This window comes from Suricata suricatta, chromosome 14 (genome assembly GCF_006229205.1).
Source record: "Suricata suricatta isolate VVHF042 chromosome 14, meerkat_22Aug2017_6uvM2_HiC, whole genome shotgun sequence".
Classification (NCBI taxonomy): Eukaryota; Metazoa; Chordata; class Mammalia; order Carnivora; family Herpestidae; genus Suricata; species Suricata suricatta.
In genome coordinates, this window is record NC_043713.1 from 51978643 (window position 1) to 52004477 (window position 25835).

General features: G+C 40.9%; 1 protein-coding gene across 12 annotated transcripts in view; it reads right to left on the bottom strand.

The window, feature by feature from the left end:
- Positions 1-25835, bottom strand: part of DLGAP1 (DLG associated protein 1) — an 868306-nt gene that overhangs the window by 21293 nt on the left and 821178 nt on the right. For all 12 annotated transcript variants that reach the window (XM_029921991.1, XM_029921989.1, XM_029921990.1 and 9 more), the window contains one exon: positions 7094-7515. In XM_029921991.1, the coding sequence (XP_029777851.1) occupies positions 7094-7515 (422 nt within the window). The remainder of the gene's footprint in view (positions 1-7093; positions 7516-25835) is intronic.

Here is a 25835-nt window from a genome sequence, read left to right on the forward strand (position 1 = left end):
TTGGTGATCTCACTGATAGACGGTCACAACGATGAGTGTGCATGGCTTCCGTAACACAATCTGAGGCCAGGCAAACTCCTTTTCAGGTTTCATTTCCAGCTCCGCATTTGCTGCCAAGGCTCACAAGCCTTCTGGAGGACCCAAGGCCAAGTTTCACTAACTTGGATGCTATTACCAGGCAAATTTAAAGTGGAATCAATCTGCCTCCTGCACACGCTCTAGGTTTATCAGTTCATTTCAGATAAAGCCTGAAAATTCCACATATAAGTTGTCCACAATTCAGGAGGCAAAGATAGATTTCCAAGTACAATTAGCCAGTATTTCATCGTAGGGGCGCTGAAACCCGAGCCTCTGTTTTTAACCCACATTGCTAGACTGCATTCCTAGTTAGGAGTGTTTGGTTCCATCTGGCCATTTCATTCCCGGGCAGATAATACCAGACGTATCTATGTAACATACAAGCCACTGTCAAATAGCAGTGAGCCATCTCCCCGAGACAGCTGTTCCACACAGGGGCTTCATTGTCTGAGAAAAGCTTGTATCATTTTACTTCAAGAGCTGGGGGGACAAGCATTCTGTCAGCTGCCAGGGCTTGGAGGAAACCTGGCTCACCACAGATTTCCATTATTTTGTTACCAAGCCCTACTATCGGCTGTTAGGGATGAACATTTGAAACAGGAACGAAAGTCCTCGCTCTGCTTTTATTTTATCAGGGAACATAATAGCTCCACACACCCAGGGAATTTACAGTTACGCTTTGCGAAGATAACACGACACTACCAGCCAACCACAAATGCCTCTTCTCCTGCTGCCCTTCCTCGCGCATTTAACCACTTTAGGTAAACCAGGAAAGTGTTTTCCAGTCCCAGAATGCCAAAAACAACGTCCCTAGGAAGCAGCTGTCAGACTCAGGATAATGGTATCATAAAATCGTTGAGAACTGAAAAAATATTTAAAATCGGATGGCTCCTTTCTTTTTTAACTCTCTAATCAAGAAACATGACCGCAACTACCCCCAACCCTGCATCTGTACCTCATGTTCCCATTGAGCGAGAAGGTTCTGTTCCTAACTTCTCTTTTATCCCCTAGGAACGCAGTGTATTTAACAAAATACCTTACATTCTTAGGAGCGTGATGACTATGAATGTGACGATAGGCAACTTGTTCCAGTACCTTCAGCTGCTGTAGGCTTCTTCGGGAGGGGAGGGTGGGATTTTTTGTTTGTGGTAAAATACACATCAGATCTACCATTTCAACCATTCTTTCCCTCCCACTTCCTCCCTCCCTCCCTTCCTTCCTTCCTCCTTCCCTTCCTCTTTTCTTTTCTCCCTTCCTCTCTTCCCTCCCTTTCCTCCTTTCCTTCCTTCTTTCCTTCCTTCCTTCCTTCCCTTCCCTTCCTTCCTCCCTCCCTCCCTCCCTTCCTTCCTTCCTTCCCTCTTTTCTTCCTTTCTTTCGTGCACAAGGAAGGGAGGGGCAGAGAGAGAGGCAGAAAGAGAACCCCAAGCCGGCTCCACACCCAGTGCGAAGCCCCATGCAGGGCCCGAGCCCATAACCATGAGATCATGACTAAATCAGGAGTCAGATGCTCAACTGAGTAAGTCACCCAGGTGCCCCTGAACCATTTTGAAGTGTACACTTCAGAGGCATTAAGTGCATTCATGAAACATTCTTGAATATTTAAGAATTGGGATTATTCTGGTGCCCCACAAAATAAATTAAGCAAGTATGGTCCAAGGCTTCCTTTCTCTCACTCTGTTCTACTTATGCCTCGATGATGATTTTGGAGACTACATCTCCTGGAAGGGATTTGTCAAGAACCACCTTCCTCACATACCCTGAATGTACTGCCTTACATGGGACTCAAAGAACACATAAGGTGTCTTGGCCAAGAGATAGACGTATCTGGGCTTGACTCATTTGTCAAAGCTATTTTTCTTGGTGTACACAGATTTTTTTATGCTGGTTACTCAGAAATTGGCTTTGCCTACCAGACAGGCTTGGCCTCTCTTCTTCACCAACCCTCTTATAAAAAAAGAAAAGGTTAAATTAGAGAATGAGTAAAACAAAAGCTCTCTGCAGCTTCCGGCCCAGTTATCAGAACAGAATTGTGGTTGCCAAGGAGTCAGGGACAGATATGTATGGAGAGCTTTAGAGGACAGCACCAAGTGACACACAGAGTATCATTATCTTGTCAAATGTTATTCATGTTGTATCTGTTCCATCAGACCCTTCTGTGTTTCTGTGACCTTGGACAAGATACTGCCAGAGAGCTGTTTTGAGGGCAAATAAAATACCTGTCAAAGTCTCCAGCCCATTGCCCAGGGTATTGTAAGGACAAGATGAATATTCTTTTCATGGGCTTCTGTTCTGTCTTCTTCCCATGGAGGGTGCCAATGGCTCTCTGGTCAGACCCTCATGGATTTGGATTTGCCTCATTAGGAATTGGAGACTCTTTGACCCGGGAATGTGGAGTTACCTCTGCACTATTAAGAATTCTGGAATGCTGGGGGATTGAAGCTCCTGGGCCTGAAAGAAAGCTTACAAGTGCTTGTTGAATGGAATCACATCCCAAGAGCTGGACAGGACATACAAGGTTCATCTAGATCATCCTGCTGGCCAACACGGAAGTGTTCTACCATTTCTGCAGTAGGGTTTCCTCTCCCTCCGATGGGAAGGGCTCATTACCTCACCAAGGATCCCCACCCCCTTCCAACTTTTGGCAACAACTTCTAGTTACTCGTTGAGTATTCTGTACCTACTGAGGAAGACACATTTTGCAAGGTAAAATACTTTTGTAACACAGAATTTCCAAAATATTTCTGGGACTCAAATACATATTCACTGATCCCCTACTATGTCCCAGGAACCATCAGAAGGGCAGTGGATATAAAGATGAATGAGATAAGACTAATTTCTGTCCTCAGACAGCTCTTTTTTCAGTGGAGGAGAGAGACACGTAGATCGCTATAAAATAATGCTGGAAATAGCTGATAGACAGACATACAGCCTATTACGGAATCTCCAGGGAGACGCACCTAACTCAGCCTGAGGGGAGGCATTCCACAAAGACTTCCAGAAGGTGCGGCACAAGCTGAGACTTGAAGGGAGAGCCATATTTGTAGGCTAGATGGTCTTATATGAATAGGCATTATGAATTTGAATCAATTGTGTACATTTACGAAAGCATGCATAAAGGGCATTTGTGTTAGCTGTTTGATCTAAAGTTATAAAATTATATTTTAAAAACCCTAATAATTTGGGGCACCTGAGAGGCTCAGTCAGTTAAGCGTCTGGCTTCGGCTCAGGTTATGATCTCACAGTCCGTGAGTTCGAGCCCTGCGTCGGGCTCTGTGCTGACAGCTAGCTCAGAGCCTGAAGCCTATTTCAGATTCTGTGTCTCCCTCTCTCTCTGACCCTCCCCTGCTTGTGCTGTCTCTCAAAAACAAAACAAAAGGGGTGCCTGGGTGGCTCAGTAGGTTAAACCTCTGACTTTGGCTCAGGTCATGATCTCACGGTTCGTGGGTTTGAGCCCTGTGTCGGCTCTGTGCTGACAGCTGGGAGCCTTGAGCCCGCTTCAGATTCTGTGTCTCCCTTTCTCTCTGCCCCTCCTCCTCTCATGCTCTGTCTCTGTCTCAAAAATAAATAAAAAACATTAAAAAATTTTTAAAAACAAAACAAAACAAAAATAGAAAAAAATAAAAAAATTGAAAAAACCCTAATACTTTGGACTTTTCACTACAGACCACTGGCTTTCAAACTGTATTCTAGAAATCCTAGGGTTTTTTGAGGTCGGGGGTTGTTATGGACCTTGGTCCAAGGGGCAGTAGAGGCTGAGCACACGGAACTCAGACCATCACCAAGATAGCTTCCCTGTTCTATTTATTGCTGTCGTACGTAACTATTTTTAATCAGAAACAAGGGTTCTGATATTAATATATGTTTCAGACTACAAAGGAAGACCAATTTCCCAGTGAAGCAAGTTTCACCACATACTTGCCATCTAAGATTAATTTGTTCAGCCGGGTACTTTTAAGGCAAAGTACCAGAGGGGCTCCTGGGTGGCTCAGTTGGTTAAGTGTCCGACTTAGGCTCAGATTATGATCTTGTGGTTCCTGAGTTTGAGCCCCACGTCAGGCTCTGTGTTGACAGTTCAGAGCCTGGAGCCTGCTTGGGATTCTGCGTCTCCCTCTCTCTCTCTGCCCCTCCCCCACTCACACTCTGTCTCTCTCAAAAATAAATAAAACACTAAGAAAAATAAAGCAAAGTACCAAACAAGACTCCCACTCCTAGTTATCTTTGTCCGTTCTGCAACCATGACCCTCACAGTTCTTCCCAGGCAGCAACCTTGCAAAAGAAAGTGGAGATTTGAGAAAATGTATCTTTACTCTGAAGAAAATGTCCTTAAGGAGCATAGTTTATTAATGGCGGGATCTTCAAGGACAAAGACAACAGTTATTATTCTTTAGAAGAAATCTTGTTATAGCAAAATATCTTCCTATGTAATGGATTTGCTAAGTTCTATTTATAAAACAATACTTTAAGTAACATGTGAAGTAAAAATCTGTTAAAGTGAATAAATAGGCTGCTCTTTCATGTTCATTACTTTGGGACTTTTCCAGGAGTGCACATTTCAAAATACAAAAATGCTTCTCTTTGATCCCGAAGCCCTGATGAGAATCCAGTTTTCTGACAAGACTGTCAACTTTCAAGTACATGTGTTTGTATCAAAACGGGGTAACTTGTCACAGCTCTTTAAGCGTCACCAAAGATTTTCCTAAATCGTGATACCATGATTATCCTCTTGCATCACGATAAAGCTGGGTTGAAAGAAGCAGAGCCAGTCTTAGATGAGAGGAAAACAGATGAGCGGCTTTCTTGGGTCCTATCAGAAGTCAACCAGGAAGTTAGACTGAGTCCTGAACTAATGCAGTGAATGCACTGAAATCTGAAAATTTTCCTAGGAAAATCTAATAAACTTTGGGTATGGCCACAGGGGAAAGGAAGGGTGGAAGATGTTACTGCTAAGACTTCCTTACTGAAACCTAGCCCTTCCATTGCCACCGGGAGGTGCCTCCTTCTGTCACCAGGGCAAAAGGCTAATTCTGCTTGTAGATCAACATTCAAGTGAGCCTGGAGTGGTATCACCTGTTAGGGGCAAGTGTCAAGGAGATTACTTTCCCACCACCAAGTTGTCTGCACTTAGAACACACGTGGAGCATTTCAGAAACCTACTTATGGGTTTTGTAAGCTGCTCATCAAGGCAGCAAATAAGCTAGTCAGCCAGTTGATAGGGTTCATGCAGGAGGAATGAGTGCAGAAAAGAGCGGAGAGCAAGATATAGTGAGGAAATCCCACAGCCTGCTAATTTTTCTTTTCTAGATTCAGTTTTCATAAAAATACTTTCTTGATGAGTTCGGTTCATTTGGTAAGTCTATTTACCATGATTAAATGTAAATGTAGGCTGAAGGTTTAATTATAAAGAAATTATTGATATTTTTATTAGGGGTAAGAATGTATGATGATTATGTAAAAAAAAATCCTTATCAGTGGGTACATAGTAAGGTGCCACGATGCTTTGGACTTCTTTTAATGTTTATTTATTTTTGAGAGAGAGAGAGAGAGAGAGAGAGAGAGAGAGAGAGCGCATGAGCAGATGAGGGGCAGAGAGAGAGGGGGACACAGAATCTAAAGCAGGCTCCAGGCTGCAAGCTGTCAGCACAGAGCCTGACGTGGAGCTCAAACTCACAAATTGTGAGATCATGACCTGAGCAAAGTCTGGCATTTAACCGACTGAGCCACCCAGGCTGCCCCTGAACTTTCTTTAAAATAATCCAGCAAAAATGACCAATGGGGGAAGATAAGAAAATGAGACTGGCCAGTCGTGATGGGTGATGAGTATATTGTACTGAATTCTACTTTTGTTCATGTTTTATATTTTTTATGAGAAAAAGGTAAATGATTTAAATAATAGGTCTAAAAAGTTACAGCATAACAATACTCTTCTAGGTGCTTCCCATGCAAAAATGAAGATAGGCTTAAATGCCAACCCCTAAATGCCTAAATTTCTTTGATTCAAAAATATAATCGGTTGGAGGATCCACCATTCATTTGATAATTGTTTTTTAGAGGAAAATAAACACACAACATTGAAAAACACACTGATTATAAACAATATCCCAATTTCAGAATTGGGAATATAAATGTGGAAAACATGCCTCAGAATTGAGGTAACCTGGTCATTTTGTTGTCAATTGTTTCCTTTTTTTTTTTTTAAAGGAAGCGCTATGCCCAAAGAGGGGCTTGAACTCTAGACCCTGAGATCAAAAGTCCAATGCCCTAGGGACTGAGCCAGCCAGGTAACCCTTGTTGTCATTTGTTAATAAGAATTATTATTGTGTTAAAAGGCCAAGTTTGAAAATAATGGTGTGCGTGGCCTCCATTATTTATTTTATTTATTCATAAATTATTTTAACCCATTAAGTTGAAATGTGTGTTAATTAACTTGGTGGCTGAGGGCTTGTCTCCCTAAAACTTAAGAGAGAAAGTACATGCTAAACAGGCTTATGAATGTTAATAAGCATGGTCCCTTCTGGCCTATGTATTATTGGCCTTGTCTTCCTATCGTACGTTAAGGAAAGTAATAACACTGTACGATTATAAATGCCCAGTGCACCTGCACCGGTGGCCCTGGACACTCGTCCGAATTACTTTAATTCCCTGAGAATCGGCACCCATCTCAGGATCCTCTTGGGAATGAGGAACAGTTGTAGGAACTTGACACCGCTCCCCCCCCCCCCATCCCCCACGTTGAGCTTTGTACTCTTCGGAGAAGTGATCTAGAGCTAGAGGGCGCGGGGCTAGAGCCGGCGACGGTGTTATATCCGCCCAGCGGTTTGCTTTTCCTCGCGCAGCGCAGGGACGGCTGACGCTCGGCTGGAATTGCCTACCTGTCCCACCCGGTCCTGGGGGAGGTGTGGGACTGCAGGGCTGCACGCGCCGACGGGGCGGGGAAAGGACCGCCGAGTGTAAAGACGCCGCGTCAGGCCGGCCCGAGCGCCGGAAGCGCGGAGTGCACGGCGCGGGCGTTACTTACTGTCTTCCGGCAGGTTGTTTTCCCGCTCTTCTCGCTCCATCTGCTGGCACCACCCTTCCATGCGGTCCCGCTCTGCCTGGAGAAGCTTCAGAAACCAGTGGCCGTCCCGGTGGCACACTGACCTCTGGACGGCCTCCAGGGGGTCTTCGGTGATCGAGTCAATCCAGGGATCCGGGGGAGGCAGAATCGAAGGGTCAAAATCCGCATCAAAGTCATCGTCGGCCGCGCAGGCGTGGTAGTGGTTTCCTGAGCCCTGGATGCTGACGGTGGAGGTGCTGGCGTCCCGGGAGAACTGTCTGGCCATTGGGCCGGGGCACGAATTGTCCTCTATAGACTCCAGAGAGTTTTCCAGATTATCGTGGAAGTCCAGGTCAGCCTGTACGGCTGTCGTCACGCTGTTGGAGCGAGTGAACCTGCGGAAACTTGGAGGAATGGAGAAAGGAGATTGAGTTCAAGGCTATTTCTCGAAGCAAAAGCATTTCTACTTTTCTTTGTGGATGTGACAGTAGGAGGGTCCCATGCTCTCAATATGGGAGGCAGGCCTTTGACGCAAGCATATCGGTTGCTTTAACTCTTACATACATATCAGTGATCTCTCATATTTGTTCAATACAGTAGTAAAGCATCTCTAGAGAAATGTTAGAAGCAATGTGTATAGCTATCAAAGCCAATAAAATGTCCAGCGTCCAACTTCCTCTACAAATCTGGGGTGGTTTGAACTCTGATATTCAGGTTGTGAGGGGTAAGGAAATGATTCAATTATATCTTAGTCTGCATACTTTGCATAGAAATTGGGGAAACAAAAGCAGCCCAACCTGGTCCAAGCCTATTGTGAATCCTGCGTAACCACATTTTTTTTTCCAGGGACAGCGCTCGTGAAGTAAGACTTTCTGAAAGTAAACTAACATGCCATGAGGTTCCTCTTAGAATTAAAACTCCTTGCCCTAGTAAAGATTCATTCACCTGTCTCTTGATGGAAAATGTCATTGTTATCATTTGGCACAAAGCTTTTGGAGCAAAATCAGCTCACAGTTCTAGAGTTTTCTGGTTCCATTCTCTTCTGCCCCTCTAATTTCCCTTCCCACAGTCCTTGTACCAGGATGATAAAAGACAACTTGTTCACAGATTCAGCCTGAGCATTTCATAAGGATATTCATGTAATCGGTGTTTCTCAACCAGATGGCTTTGTACCTCTCCGGTTGACCCTGACAATGAAGGTGAGGGCATATGGAAGGTGGGAGGGGCGGAGAAGAACAGAGGAGCCGCGAATTCTTTCTCAGACAAGGGGCAAGGGGAGGTGTGGGCCTGAAGTAATTTAAAACACATACAAAAACCTTCATTGGCTCCTAGAGCAGGCAGACAAAAATGACAGAATATAAGTCTACGGAAGGCAGCGTCATGTGCCTATTACCTCTGCTGTATTTTTTAAAAAATATTTATTTATTTATGAGAGAGAGAGAGAGAGAGCAGGGAGGGGCAGAGGGAGACAGAGGATCCGAAGTGGGCTTCATGCTGGAAGCACAGAGCCTGATGTGGGGCTTGAACTCACAAACTGTGAGATCACAACCTGAGCTGAAGTCAGATGCTTAACCAATTGAGCCACTCAGGTGCCCCAGCACTCTTTTATTAAAGTGAATTCTTGATCTAATATTTTTGTTTATTTATTATTGTGAAAAAATACACATAACATAACATTTGCTATTTTAACCATTTTTAAGTGTATGGTTCAGAGGCATTAAGTACATTCACATTGTTGTGCACCCATTACTATCATCCATCTCAGAATGTTTTCATCTTTCTTAGTTGAAACTCTGCACCCATTAAACAGCTCCCCATTGTCCCCTTCCTCCCTGTCTATGTCAACCACCATTCTACTTTCTGTCTCTGTGGAATTTGACTTCTCTAGGTCTCTCCTATAAGTGGAATCATACTGTATTTGTCTTTTTATGACTGGCTTGTTTCACCTAGCGTGATGTCTTTTTTTTAAAGTTTATTTTTGAGAGAGAGTGTGTGGGTGGCAGGGGCAGAGAGAGGGAGAAAGAGAATTCCAAGCAGCTGTCAGCACAGAGCCTGAGGAGGGGCTCGAAATCAGGAACTGTGAGATCATGATCTGAGCCTAAACCAACAGTTGGACACCAAACTGACTGAGCCCCAGATGCCCCTTACCGAGCAAAATGTCTTTAAGCTTCTTCCATGCTGTAGCATATGCCAGAATTTCCTTCCTTTTTGAAGGCTGAATGATACTCCGTTTTCTGTATATACCACAGATTGTTTATCCATTCATTTGTAGATGAACACTTGGGTTGCTTTTACCTTTTATCTGTTTCGAATAATCCTTCTTTGGACATACGTGTACAAATATATCTCTTTGAGACTGTGTTTTCCATTCTTTTGGGTGTAAACCCAGAAGAGAAATTACTGTATCATAGAGTAATTCTATTTTTAATCTTTTGAGGATCTACCATACTGTTTTTCATCACAACAAATCTAGTTTTTCCCCTAGAAAATAAAGCTTAAGAAAAAAAGGTGGCTGCACTATCGATCTATTTTAGTTGTCAGGTTGATCAACATAATCAAATATGGTTGTGATGGTGGCCACTCATCTGATGAAGATAGACCAGTCAAAAAAAAAGCTGGCCCATCTCATCATTTGCTGTTTTCAAGTAATTACTTCTGTTGAAGTTATTTTATAAGTTCTTTAACTCTCAAGTGGGCCATTAATAAAAAGCAAAGAATCACATAGTATGAAAGTCTGAAAGCCACGGTACAGATGTCTTGTACTGGAGCAAAAGGAAGAACAATTTTGCTAACTTGCTTCTTCCAAAAGCCACTTAGGTCTGGGCTGCAGTACGCCTTTTCTGCATTCTTCTTGTTCATCCCGCCCCCCCCCCCATGTTAAATGTCATCTCCTGAAGCTCAGCTTTCTTTGCAGACGCAGATGTGTGAATTGGATGCCTTTCTTGCAACAGTTGACATTCTGGCTGTTCTACTAACACCAAATCTCAACTATGAAAATACTGGGCTTCGCTCTCCAAGCTCATGTATTGCCAGCGGCATTACATTTTCCAGACTTAAAGAAGTGCCTTATTTTTTTCAGTCACAGAAAACTTGCCAGAGACGGAGTCTGTTCCACACACAAAACAGAGTGACCCCTCCGGTGCCTGTTTTTACCTACACAAAACCGTATCACCAGCATTCCTGACGGAGGGCTCCTGGCTCTGACTCCTGTAAAGTATCCACCTTCTTAAGAAAAATGACTTGGCAGTAGATGAGTAGAAGTTTGCAGTTTAGTCACCCAGAAAGAAATAAAAGTTAAGGAAAATTAAAAAGGTTTGGGATTAAAAGCGGTGCCTTTGAACTCAGGCAGCCCTGTCTCGGCTGCCCTGTTTCTCTCAATTAAGTTCCTTAAGCAAGTGCTTTCTTCCACCCAGAGCTTTCAAAGAATGTTCTGCCCTGCAAAACGTTTCATGTCTTTCAAGTGCAAAGTTCCTTCTGAGTGAAGAACACAATGAAGCTGGTATTGCTGTTTTAGAATTTTGATAGGAACACAAAGGGAGTTGTTGGGTGAATTTCTGTATTTTTTTACAACACAGTGGCTCAGTGGTTTGAGCACCCACCTCTGTTTCCACTCAGGTCAGGATCTCAAAATTTGTAGGTTTGAGCCCCCGAGTCGGCTCTGCACTGACAGTGTGGAGCCTGTTTGGGATTCTCTCTCCCCCTCTCTCTGCCCCTCTGCTGCTTGCTCTCTATCTATCACTTTCAAAATTAAGTAAGTAAACATAAAAAAAAAGAATAGATTAGTTGCTGGTAGATGGTATACACCCATAAGCTGACCCCAGTGGCTTGCCATTTCCCAGCCCTCAATGCCCATTCTTGAAGCTTCCTAGTACTTCATGCCCTGAAGGCACATATGTAATCATTACAACCTCTCTAAAAGACCAGCCTAAGGAGCAGAAAACCATGAAACCAAAGACTGGATCAACCAGTATGGGACACAATACCCTGTCTGTTTTGAACAGCAAGAGGAAAGCCACTTGGCCGCATTGACTCTGCTGTTGTTCTGTGCACTTTCTATGAAGCACGTTTATATGTGTAACAGGAGGATTATCTGCCGCCCACCCCCTCACGGCGACTTTTCTGTACAGCGGGTTACAAATCAACACACAGATGGTAAATGATGGGGCTGCATTTAAATAAAGTTAAGTCATGAGCAAAACAAACAAAACCAAACAAACACAACAAAATGACAAAACCTAAGTGCAGTCAGTATCTTCAGGACTTGCAGGTGTTCAGCTGAGACCCAAGCCATCCACTTATCTCGCGGGGACGAACTCAGTCATTCTGTTACCGAATCCTCTAGCCTCTGGTTATTGTCTTTATCCCTCTCATTCACGTAATGGTTGCTTTCCAGGGCTAACTCTAGTTTCAAAGGGAAACACTGGTTCTGTGCTGTTTGTACTTTCTTTGTGGGAGGCTTGAGACATTCTTCACTAAGCCTGCTGTCAAGGCTGCTGAATAGATGTGGGATCTGAAAATGCTACTCTTCAAAAGTGCAATCATCTGGGTATTTTGTGAAATGGCACCCTTTAGCTGATGTAAAAACCCAAGACGTCTCCTTATATAAAAGAGAGGTCAAAAGAAAGGTATGGGAGTGAGAGGAGATTGAGATCAAGAATGAAAACCTGCTAAAAAAGAGATTCTCTCTTTAGATCAGCTTCCCAGTTAGAACTGCTCATGGAGGAACCTAGGTGGAATGCAATCCCTGGTCTCGAATTCAGGGATTTTATTTAAATCCCTCCTACTCCCCCATTTGAGACGGTTAGCACTGTCCTATTGACAGATTTTAAAGCTACCTCAAGGGGTGCCTGAGTGGCTCAGTTGGTTAAGTGTCAGATTTCAGGTCACGATTTCATGGTTTCTGAGTTCAAGCCCCGCATTAGGCTCTGTGCTGTCAGTCATGATCTCGTGGTTTGTGAATTCGAGCCCCACATCAGGCTCTGTGCTGACAGCTCAGAGCCCAGAGCCTGCTTTGGATTCTGTGTCTCCCTCTCTCTCTGCCCCTCCCCTGCTCTGTCTCTCTCTCAAAAATAAAGATTAATAAAAAATAAATATTTTAAAGGATACATTAAAAAATATAAAACTACTTCAAAACAAGCATCCACTATTATTCAAAATCCACTATGTCCATTCTTTTAGCAGAAGATCTCTTTCACCAAAAGAAAACAGAGTAAGTTTTCTACATAAAGACTCCCTCTGTTCCAAACAATGCATTTACCGATTAAAGAAAGGGAAGAAACGACAGTGTTGACAGTGGGCTTGTGATCATCGGCTAGCTTCCGAGAGGATCTGGCATGTTGCCAGCCACCTTTCAGTACTAGCTGGGCAGGTGCTAGTATCCTTGATGGGCTGTCACTATAGGAACCTTCATTGGGAGTCTCAACAAAACATCCTCCAGTGGCCTGCACCCCAGCAACCAGAGCATTCAGTCACTCCTTGACTGTTGACCCTAGGTAACTAACAAAAGCCTCAGAGGTCTCACCCATAATTCGTTTTTATTGTCTTATTTTGGGGTCAGATGGAGGCCATAGGCTTGTGAGTTGGAGGATCATTTTTCTTTTGCAAACTACATTACCTGTAAAAACATGTGAAAGGGAAGAAAGAAAAACAGAGGGAGGGAGAGACGACAGAAAGACAGCAGAGGGGAAGGGAGAAAGATGGAGGTGGGGGGGAGAGAAGAAAAAAGGAAGGAAAGAAGTAATGGAGGAAAAATGGTATGGGGCAGATCAGGAATTATGCCAAATTGTAGGCTTTTAAAACTTGAAATGCACAAATGCCACACCTTTCAAACTCCGGTGTATTGTAAGTGCTATTTGGCTAAGTCATGGTATTGTTAACTTGACAAAGAAATGCTTTGCCAAATGTAATATCAAGGGCAGGTCTTAGGCTGTGTAGTACTCCAAAGACGCTGTGAACAGTGGGAATCGATCCAAAGTGTCCAGGTTGGCAAAGGAGGGCTGTGTTTGTCCACCACCCATCTAAGTTTGTGGTCCTGGACTGGCTGTCAGAAGATGTCTCAATGTTGGCTTCTTGTTTTAACGTCCTGCTTAGTTGAGGGACACGTGGTTGGTTCAGCCAGTTAAGCGTATGACTTTAATCAGGTCATGATCTCATGGCTTGTGAGTTGCAGGGCTGCCTTGGGCTCTGTGCTGATAGTGTGGAGCCTGCTTGGGATTCTCTCTCTTTCCTTCTCTCTCTGTCCTTCCTGTTCTCATACACATGCTCCCTCTCTCAAGATAATTAAATAAACTTAAAAAAAAATCCCGCTTAGTTGAAAAGGCACAACTAACCACAAATCCCACTGTTTATGTATTTAAGTCATTTACAGTCAAAAGGGATCTTTTATAGTCGTTGACTTTACGCTAAAAGAGAAAACAGTGTTACCTTTGCATATACTTGTTACATGCAGTTATGGAGCCATAAGCTTTAATGTGGAAAATTTTAAAAACTTAGAATATTTTGTAAATAGAGGTAATTTTGGTGAAAAAACAAGAATCTAATTATTCTATTTCCTGCAGCATTTGTTTCTAGAAATGGGGGGCAGCTTTCATAATATCTTGAAGGTGCTTTCCTCCAACACCTATGATGCTATCTGTGCATTCACAGACCTGCTGAAATGGCAGGTGTCATTCACAACCACATTTCGATGCAGCATTTTCCCACTGTAGCATTGAATGTGTCCCCAGGGGACGTGAGTATTATTTCATAATGTACAAAAGGTATGCTAGGAGAGAAGGAGATGGCTCCACCAAATGGAGATAAAAAAGATAAAAGACCTCATGCAAATCATCAAAATAGCCATCTGCTCCCATTCACATACCATAACTAACATAAATGGGAAGATCTTGGCCTTCCCTTTGTATACATGCACCTCCAAACACACAGATCCTGCTCCAGACATTCGCTGTTACCCAGCGTCACTGGTTTAATAAAGGAATGGCCGGCAGCCGTGGCGCGTTGACGAGGGAAGGAAAGAGGCCGCAATGTGATTTCCCCCTCACTTATCCCAGGAAAAGTTCTCTCCTCTAATCCCCTGGATGCTGAAGGCAAATAACCCTTGCAGTGACACAGACTCTCGCTCGTGGATGATCTCTAAATAAAGATCCCAGCCAGTTAAGAGGTTTACAAAGACACAGATAAAAATATTAAGGGATGCCTGGCTGGCTCAGGCAGTGAAGCATGTTCAAGCCCCACATTGGGTGCGAGGTTCCTTAAAAATAAAATCTTAAAAACAATTTAAATATATACACACCAGGAAAATAACATTTTGGAATTCTCTTTCCAGGAAAATGCTGTGAGACCAGTAGCTTTTCTCTATGCAACCACTAAAGACAGATGTCAGTTTGTCAATTTGACACTGTTAACAAATAAACAAACATATATAATATCAAAGCCTCTACCTCTCCTTAACAGTTTTGGTTTTAGAGACCAGAGATGATGGCTTTACAACTGCTCCAAGATGTATCATAAATCTTTACCCCTATAAAAGGTAGCTGAGTTGCAACAGGGGCAGGGAGCCAGACCCGTATCGCACCCTTATCCACTCTTCTCTCGTTTCTGAACTAAGGATTATGATGGCAACACGGCCACCTGGGAAATATGACAATAAGTAGGAAGGGAAGATCTAGGAGATTAGGCCTGGACCTCAACACAGAGCCTCTGTCTATGTCTGATGCTTCTCTAAATTTGAGGAAACATTGCTGGGATGTTGAATCAGAGAACTTACACCTAAAAAGAGGTTATTGATGTTAATTGTATCCAACTCCCACATTTTATTTATTTTATTTTTTAAATGTTTATTTTATTTTATTTTGTTGTTGTTGTTGTTGAATTTTATTTTATTTTATTTTTTTTCTGTCCTTGATGGAATGTATTAAATAAGCAAACACCCCCAACTAAATGTTTATTTTTGAGAGAGAGAGGGCACAAGTGGGGGAAGGACAGAGAGAGAAAGGGAGACACAAAGTCTGAAGCAGGCTCTGGGCTCCAAGCTGTCAGCACTGAGCCACCCAGTGGCCCCCAAAAAGCATTTTTTAAAAATAAAGACAAAATAAGGACTCAATATATAAAAGCTGTAAGCTGTCATCATGAGCACACATGCACTATAAGACATGTTAAAAGAAATCTTGTAAGGGCAAGGAAAATGATTCTAGATGGAACTTTGGATCTACACAGAGGAATGAAGAACACTAGAAATCATAACTTTGTGAACAAATAGGAATTTTTCCCCTTTTATTTAAATCATGTTAAAGATAACTGATTTAAAGCAATAATAATAATATATTATGTATTTTTTAATACATGTAGAAGTAAAATGTTTGATAATGATAGCACAAATGTGGGTAGTGGAGGAATGGAAGCATATTATTTTAAGGTTCTTATATATGAAATGATCTAATTTCAGTTGAAGGTATATTGTAATAAATTAAAGATATACATTATAATCTCTATAGCAACTAATAAAAAATACAATGAAAAGTTATAGTTAATAAGATAACAAAGGGAATAAAATGGAATCATAAAAAGATAATCCAAAGGAAGGCAGAAAAAAAATGAAATATAGGGCAAAGAAGAAATTACAGATATCAAAAACAAGTTGGCAGAATTAAACACAAACACATCAATAATTACATTAAATGTAAATGGTCTAAGTATACCAATCAAAAGGAAGAGGCTGTGAGATTTGATTAAAAAGCAAGACCTAACTATAAAAACCACTTTTTAAAAAAAGTTTATTTATTTATTTTTAACAGAGAGAGTGCAAGTGAAGGACTTGCAGAGACAGAGGGAGAGAGAAAGTTGCAAGCAAGCTCCACACTGCCAGTGCAGAGCCTGATATGGGGCTCGAACTCGGTAATGGTGAGACCATTACCTGAGTGGAAATCAAGAGTCAGACACTTAACTGACTGAGCTACCCAGGTGCCTCTAAAAACCACTTAATAAAAAGGCTTATTTATTTATTTTTGAGAGAGAGAAAGAGAGAGAGAGACAGAGAGAGGAAGAGAAAACAGGGGAGGGGTTAGAAAGAGAGGGAGAAAAAATCCCAAGCAGGCTTTGCACTATCAGCATAGAGCCTGACATGGGACTCAAACTCACGAATGGTGAGATCATGACTTGATCTGAAATCAAGAATTAGATGCTTAACTGACTGAGCCACCCAGGTGCCCCCCAAACCATTTTAATTATAAAGACATAAATCATTTAAAAGTGAAAGAATGGAAAAGGATGTATTATGCTAACACTAATGAAAAGAAAGTTCAGGGTTGCCTGGCTGGCTCAGCTGGTAGAACATGTGACTCTTGATCTTGATGAGTTTGAGTCCCATGTTGAGTGTAGTGCTTACTTGAAGAGAAAAGGAAAGGAAAGAAAAAAAAAAAAGAAAGGAAGAGAAAATTCAGTTGGCTATTTTAATATCAGACAAGGTAGATTTCATAACAAAAAATATTACCAGGGAGAAAGAGGGATATTTCCTAATGATAAAGGAGCAAATTCATCAGGAGGACATAACAATCTTAAATGTTTATGTACCTAATAAGATATCTTCAAAATACATGAAGCAAGAATTGATAGAACCATAAGGAGAAATGATAAATTCACAATTATAGTCAAGGTTTCATCATCACTTTCTCAATAATTGATAGAATGTATAGACAGAAAATCAGAAACTTATAGAGAAATTTAAAAAACTAACCTGACTTAATTGGCCTTTACAGAATACTCCACTTAAAAATAGCAGAATATACATTTTCTTTCATTGGCACACAGATTATTTAGGAATATAGACAGTATTTTGGGCCACAACACAAATCTCAATAAATTTTAAGGGATTCAAGACATATAATATAGAGTCGGGTCACAATGGAATTAAATAGAAACCAGTAACTAAATGATATTCACCAAGTCCCAAAATACTTGTGAGCTAGATAACCCATAGACTATGGGCTCAAGAAAAGAAGATTAGGAAGTATTTCTTTTGAACTGAATGAAAATGAAAACACAATAATCAGAATTTGTGGGATGCAGTTAAAACAGTAGTACCTAAGAGGACATTTATAGCATTAGACACCAATAATACAAAAAATAAAGGTCTTGATTCAATGTTCAATCACTACTTCAAAAAATTAAAAAATAGAAGAGCAAGTGCAATCTATGGTAAACAGAATAAAGGAAATGAAAAAGATGAAAGCAAAAACAAAATAGAGAAATATTAGTGATGTCAAAGCATTTTTCTTTTAAAAATTGATAAAATTAATAATCTCTAGCTGGACTGATGAGAAAAAAAAGACACACATTACCAATATCAGAAATGAGAGAGGTGCCATCACTACAGATTCTATAGCTATTAAAATTATATTAAAAGAATATTATGAACAACTTTATACCAATAAATTGGATAACCCAGATGAAATAGACAAATTCCTTGAAAGACAAACTATCGAGGATCAAGAAAGAAGAAATCAATGACCTAAATAGCCCTATATCTATTAAGGAAAGTGAATTTGTAGTTAAAAATTTTTCCCACAAAGCAAACGACATCCAGACAGTTTCAATGGTTTTTTCAATTAAATATCTAATAAAAAATTAAAACAATTTTACACAAACACTTTTAGAAAATTAAGGAGGAAAAAATACCCCCATAGTCTTTCTATGAGGATAGTATTTTTCTAACACCAAAGACAAGAAAACTACAGAACAAGATTTCTCATGAATACAGATATAAATATTCTTAACCAAATATTAGCATATCAAATCCAATGATGTATAAAAAGAATCTTACATGATAAAATTGGGCTTATCCTGGGAATACAAAGTTGGGTTAACATTCAAAAAAATCAGTCAATGCAAGACAACTGAATAGCCACCTGCAAAAGAATGAAATTGGATCCTTATCTCCCACCACATAAAAACGTTAGCTCAAAATAGGTCAAAAGCCTGAATATGAGTTAAAACTATGAAATTCTTAGAGGAAAATATAGGGACAAATTTTTATTATTTTGGATTTGGCAATGGTTTCTTAAATATGTCATTAAAAGCACAAGTGATGAGAAAAATTGAACATCATCAAAATTAAAAATTTTTGTGCATCAAAGACACTATCAATAGACTAAAAAGACAATCCAAAGACGGAGAGAAGATGCTTGTAAGTCATGTATTTGATGAGGGTTTGGTATCCAGAATATATAAAGAACTCTTACCGCACTCAACAATAAAAACAATCTAATTTTTAAAAAATGCTTATTAATTTTTGAGAGACAGAGAGAGACAGAGTGCCAGTGCAGGAGGGGCAGAGAGACACAGAATCTGAAACAGACTCCAGGCTCTGAGCTGTCAGCACAGAGCCTGAAGCAGGGTTCAAACTCATGAATCAGGAGATCATGACCTGGGCAGAAGTCAGATGCTCAACCAACTGAGCCACCCAGGTGCCCCAAACAACCTAATTTTAAAAATGGACAAAAGTGGGGTGCCTGGGTGGCTCCATTGGTTAAGTGACCAATTTCGGCTCAGGTAATGATCTTGCAGTTTGTGAGTTCAAGCCTTCATTGGGCTCTGTGCTGACAGCTCAGAGCCTGGAGCCTGCTTCAGATTCTGTGTCTTCTTATCTCTCTGCCCCTCCCCCACTTGTGCTCACTCTCTCTCTCTCAAAAATAATAAAAAATTTTTTTAAATAAAAAACATGGGCAAAGGACTTAAACAGATATACCTTCAAAGAGATAGACAAATGGCCAATAAACACATGAAAAGATAATCCATATCAGTAGTCATTAAGGAAATGAAAATTCGAGCCATAGTGAGATACCACTTCATATTTACTAGGATTGTCATAGTTTTTAAAAATGGAAAATATCAGGTGTTGGCCAAAAATATGGAGAAATTGGAACTCTCATACACTATTGGTGGGAATGTAAGATGGTATAGTTGCTGTGGAATATAATTTGGTGCTTCCTCAAAAAGGAATCCTAAACATAGAATTAGCATATGACCCAGCAATTGTACTCCTAGGTAAATACCAAAAAGAATTAAAGACAGTTTTTCTAACAAAAACTTGTATACAGGGGTGCCTGAGTGGCTCAGTTGGCTTCAGCTCAGGTCATGATCTCACGGCTTGTGGGTTCGAGCCCCGCGTCGGGTTCTGTGCTGACAGCTAGCTCAGAGCCTGGAGCCTGCTTCAGATTCTGTATCTCCCTCTCTCTCTGACTTTCCCCTGCTCGTGCTGTCTCTCTCTGTCTCTCAAAAATAAATAAAAAAACAAACAAAAAAGAATTCCTAAAAAGGACCACATCTAGGTTAATGTTACTTTAAAAAAAAAGTTGTATATAAATATTTGTAGTAGCTCTATTTATCATAGCCAAAAGATAAAACATCCCAAATGTTCACAAACAGATAAATGAGTAAACAATGTAGTATAACCATATTATGGTTATTCAGCCATAAAAGGGAATGAAATACTGATTCATGCGACAACATGGATGGACCTCAAGCCTGCTACAAAGGCCACATATTGTATGATTCCATTTATAAGAAATATCCAGAATATGGGGTGCCCGGGTGTCTCAGTCAATTAAGTGTCTGACTCTTGGTTTTGGCTCAGATCATGATCTCACGTTTTCCGAGTTCCAGTCCTGCACAGGGCTCCATGCTGACAGTGTGGGGCCTGCTTGAGATTCTCTCTCTCCCCCAACCTCTCTCTCCCACTCCCTCTCTCTTTGCCCCTCTCCTGCTCTCACCCACACACTCTCTCTTCCAAAATAAATAAACTTTAAGAAAAAAAAAAAAGAAATATCCAGAATAGACAAATCCATAAAGACAGAAAACAGATTCGCAGTTTCAAAAGGCTGGGAGGGTAAATAGGCAGTGACTAATGGTTATGGGATTTTAGTTCAGAGTGATGAAAATATTTTGGAACTAGATAGTGGTGATGGTTGTGCAATATTGTGAATGTACTTAATGCCACTTAATTGTACCAAAAGTGGTTGAGATGGTAATTAAAACAAATTTTTTAAGTTTATTCATTTATTTTGAGAGAGAGAGAATGAGCAAGAGAGAGCATGAGTGGGGAGTGGCAGAGAGAGAGAGAGAGAGAGAGAGAGAGAATGAAAGAATCCCAAGAAGGCTCCTCGTTGTCAATGCAGAGCCCAATGGGGGCTCAAACTCACAAACCATGAAATCATGACCTGAGCTGAAATTAAGAGTCAGAAGCTCAACTGACTGAGCCACTCAGGCACCCTGGTAAATTTTATTTTATATGTATTTTACCATAATTTAAAAAAATCAATCAGTGCAATTCATCATATTAATATTTTAAATGAAAAACCTTGTGATATCTCATTAGATACAATAAAAATTGACAAAATCCAATATCCATTTCTGATAACAATTCTCAACAAACTAGAAATAGACAGGAACTTCCTCAATTCAGTAAAAGGCCTCTACCTAAAGCCTAAAGCTCACATAATCTTTAATAGTGAAAGACTGAATGTTTTTATCAAGATCAGGAAAGAGGCAAAGGTGTCCATACTCATGACTTCTATCCAAAATTGTACTGGAAGTTTTAGCCAGTGTAACCAAATAAGAAAAAGAACGCATCCAGATAAAAAGAAGAAATAAATCTGTCCTTTTTTTGTAGATAACACAATAGTCTAGAAAATCATAGAGACTCTACAAGTCTCTGAAACTAATAGGCAAGTTCAGCGACATTACAGGATAGAAGATCAACGCAAAAAAATCAATAGTATTTCTATGACCTAACAATTAACAGTTCGTAAGATAAGTAAGAATAAATACCATAATATCAAGAAAAAAACCAAATATCTATGGACAAATCTGACAAAGTATGTGCAAGACTTTTACACTATGAATTGCATAATATTGCTAAAGAAGAGAGATTGTTAAGATGTCAAATCTCCAGTGATGTATAGAGTCAAGGCAGTCTCAATCAAGATGCAGTAGCTCTAATAGACATGAACAAACTCTTTCTAAAACTCATTATGGAAAGGCAAAGGACCAGGGCCCCCGGGTGGCTTAGATGCTTAAGTGTCGGACTCTTGATTTCAGCTCAGGTCACGATCTCATGGTTCATGAGTTCAAGCCCTCTATTGGGCTCTACACTGACAGTGATGGATTCTCTCTTTCTGTCAACCCCACTTGTGCCCATGTTCCCCCTCTCAAATAAATAAATAAACTTAAAAAAAAAGGCAAAGGACCTAGAGTCCTTTGGAAAAAAGGGGGAAAAAAACCTTTGAGTAAAGGAAGTTGGAAGACATATCCTAGCTCCAAAACGTACTATAAAGCTACAGTAGTTAAAACGGTGTGGTATTGGCATGAAGATAGGCAATTAGGTCAATGAAACAGCACAGAGAATGCAAAAATAGATCCTTCCATATTTTAAAAGGATAGCTTATTTAAATAAAATTCTAGCAAATGCAAAAAAGTGGGAGCAAGTAAGGCAAGGGGTCCGGGAGGATAGGTGGGTGGGCAGGAGGGGCTGACTGTAAAGGGATAAGAGGAGACTTTTGGAAGTGTTGGATATGTTCTCTATTTTGATGGTGGTGATAGTTCCATTATATACACATTTATGATAAATATATGTATATAGGATAAATATATGCAAAAATTTATCCACTTACACACTTTATATGTATAGTTTATTGTATGTTTATTTCAATAAAGCTATTGAAACAAGATAGGATTTTTAGAGGTCAGATATTTGCACCCTCAAGTGCCTTCCTTTTTTTAAAACTTTTTTTCTGTTTTTTATTTATGTTTGAGAGACAGAGAGAGAGAGACAGAGCATGAGAGGGGGACGGTCAGAGAGAGAGGGAGACACAGAATCCGCAACAGGCTCCAGGCTCTGAGCTGTCAGCACAGAGCCCGACACTGGGCTCGAACCCACAAACCATGATGAGATCATGACCTGCGCCGAAGTCGGATGCTTAACTGACTGAGCCACCCAGGCGCCCAAGTGCGTTCCTATGAGTGTAAAGTGGTGCTGATTTTTTCAGCAGCTATTTGCAAATGGGTATCAAGAACATTTAAAAAAATGTTTGAAATCTTAGACCCAGAAATGAAATAATCTGAAATAGCAAAAATACTTGTTGCACAAAGGTAATTATCACAGTACTATGCATTATTATTTTGATCAGTCACTTAAAATTTTTTTTTCTAATGTTTATTTTTGAGCAACAGAGAGACAGAGTGTGAGCAGGGGAGGGGCAGAGAGAGAGAGGGAGACACAGAATCCAAAGCAAGCTCCAGGCTCTTAGCTGTCAGCAGAGAGCCCAATGTGAGGCTCAACCCCACAAACCATGAGATCATGACCTAAGCTGAAGTCGGACATTTAACCGACTGAGCCACGCAGGTGCCCCTAATCAGTCACTTTTGATTTTTATCAAAGTTATACCTGCACACAGTTTTAAAATATCAGGTGGTTCTCCAAGGCTGGCTAGGAAAAATAGGAGTCCCTGGTCCACTGATGCAATAATTTTCTGTTCCACAGGTAGCCGCTTTTAAATACTACTTCTAAATAATGAATATTGCTATTTGTTAATAATTTAGTTTTTGCCTTTAGGAAAGATGAACCTTCAGATTTTTCCCACTTCATCTTCATTCCCTCTTCCTCCTCATTGTCTCTCTGTCTCTGTCTCCAACCCTGTCGGTCTCTGTCTCTGTCTCTCTTTCTCTTACACACACATTTCTTGTCTGTTCCATTATTTTTTCTATTCTCCTGATATAGTTATGTTGTAAATTTGATTACATTTTCAGAATTTGCTTTTCGAGACTACATTATTATGACCAGGAAATAGCCTTCACAGCTGGTTGTGTGTTATGAGCTCAGTTGTGTGCTTCTCCCCCCCGCAAATTCCTGTGCGGCAGTCCTAAGCCCCAGTACCTCAGAACGTGACTGGTTTTGGAGGCAGTCTTTAAAGAAGTAATTAAAGTAAAATACAGTCATAGGAGTGGGCCCAATCCAATATGCCTGATATCTTTAAAAGGAGAGGACATTAGGACACACAGAGACACAGAGGGAAGACGGCCATCTATAAGCCAAACGCTGCAGAAGTCCTACCAACCCTATCAACACCTTAATTTTGAACTTGTAGCTTCTGAAACTGTGAGGAAATAAATTTCTGCTGTTTAAGCCACCCCATCTGTGTTGCTTTGCTATAGGAGCCCTAACAAATCACTATGCCGTATTATACTTTCTGCACATTTTTTTCTTATTAAAAATGTACCTCGCACTTACTCAGTCCCCAAAATAGGTGTGTAGTCTTCTCCGCATGCCTCGAAACAAACACATCAGGTATTCTACAAGCCTTCTTGAATTCATCTTTCACCGAGCTTCTGACCTGTTCCGTCACAGCTGGTCAGTAGACTTGCTGCATAACCGTTGTCTGGAGTTCTCCCTTCTCCGTCATCCTGAGGCCTCCTTTCCCCCTTTTTTGGGTTGAATTACTTGTTTCCTCGATCACTTTGCTTTCCCCCTTTTGTACTTTTTTCTGGAAATCTCTTCAATTTATCTCCCAACTCTTCTGTGGGGTTTCCCAGTTGTGCTATTACATTTTTAATTTGTAAGAGAACTTTTTTTCTTTCTCTTCCCACCTCCCACGCCCCCATCCCTTGTAGCCAAGGAGGGTAAGTAAGATGTTCTGTCAGAGACCATGTCAGTTTCACTTCCGTCATGGAGCATCCGTTGTCCACTCTTCCCTTCTTTTCTCTCAGAAATAACTTTTCAATTTCCGGAATGTTCCTTAAATCTTTTGGTTCTTTTGTTATGACTCCACTCTGATCTCTCTGAGTTTGCTGATTGCTAGCTGTCTGCTCATGCTGGAGAGGCACAGTAAAAGCCTCCTGAGAAGTCTGTGCTTTAGGGATGGGAGTATCCACTGGGACCCTCAGTGTAGGGTGATCTCACTGGGCTCTCACCTTGCAAAATGCCTGATGTCAGAGTGTCTTTGGGTCCTTGGGCTTGGACTGGTCAGTTCCCCCACCATAGATTATGTCGTAGTTCTGCTCTGAGGGAATCAGACTGGCCGCCAGGGTTCTGGGCGCAGTGTGAGCAAAGGAGGTTTACAGCAGGGTGCCTCAGCATTCTGTTTGTAAACTTTCACTTCTCTTCCTATTTTCAGGATAATAACAGTACTCCCACTGTGCTGCTGTCCTCCAGACCTGAGACCCTTTGTTTTAGCCTCTGAAGAAGAGAAACCTCCCGTCTTTTGCCAGAGTGCTGTCTGTCATCCTGGCTCCGCAGGAACAGAGGGTGTCCAGCTCCTTCATTGCTACTTTTCCGACCACCAGTGCTGTGAGGCCCTGTGCCTTTCGTGGGTTCTGAAATTTAAGTCGAATTGTATCTTGGGCTCTGCTCTCCCTGGTCGGCGAAGCCAGTTATCACCTATCTGCCTCCCAGCTTCCAAAATACCACTGTTGTTCTTTTTCCCTCCCTGTTCTCTTCATCCTTGGCAGTTTGTGCCCAAACAAGCAAAACATCCTTTTACTGCCAGTTAGTTTCAGAAAGCCTCAGAGATGATGTGTGTGTTTTTTCCACTATCTTAACCAGAAGTCCATCTAGAAATAATGTAGATATTCACCAGTGGGAGAAAGGGGAAACAAATTATGATGTATACCTATTCTTGAATACTGTGTAACCAAAAGAAATGTTTGCTGTGAATTGTTAATAAGGAGAAAGCTTTTGTTATAACATTAGTTGATTTTATTTTATTTTAAGTTAATTATTATTTTTTTAGAATCTCTACGCCCAATGTAGGGCTAGAACTCATGACCCTGAGATCAAGAGTTACATGCTCCTCTGACTGAGCCAATCAGGCACTCCTAGTTGATTTTAAAATATCACTAGCTTTTTTTTTTTTTTTTACAGTTTTTAAAATTTAAGTAATCTCTGCACTCCATATGGGGCTCAAACTCATGACCCTGAATCAAGAGTCACATGCTCTTCTGACTGATGGAGCCAGGTACCCCAAAATATCACTAGGTTTTATGCATAGAACGATTTTAATAACTTTCAAAATGTTCATGGAAAAAGTATGGGTAAAAAATATATCCCTTTATTCATGGCTAATTTCATTGCTGTAATTTATAAATTTTCATAATGTATAAATAGGATCTTACTTATCATTAATTAGACTCATAACACACAATTATTATAGAAAAGATAGATAATGCTTAAGACACACACACAGACACAGATACACACACAGTTTTTTCACTGTTCCAAGGCCTATCAGAGAGGTAAAAACTGTCAACATGCTACTCTGTTTTTCCCTCCAGGTAAATTTACATCCCGCTTTTATAATGAAAATAAATGTATTCTTTTTCTTTGTGTCTGCTTGAACCCAATTTTGCTTTTTTAGGCAAAAAAAAGAAAGAAAGTCTTGTATGAACCATGGTTAATATACAATTGTTCCTTGGAAGGAAAGGGGAGATTCCTGGGAGCCTCTGAGCATTCTCACCTTCCTAAGTACGGAGGATTGGTTTACTGGATGTGCTAATTATCTGCCTGAAAGACAAGAAGACCTCATGCAAATTCCTGGGGAGCAGTCAAAAGGATGGGAGAGAATGGGAACAGGATGCTAGGAGACTGGGATGCAGAGCAGCGGTGGAGCGGAAGGGGTTGGCAAGATTTGCTGACTTTGCTTGGGATCGGTCCTGGGCATCAACAAGCGCCGCATGTGGT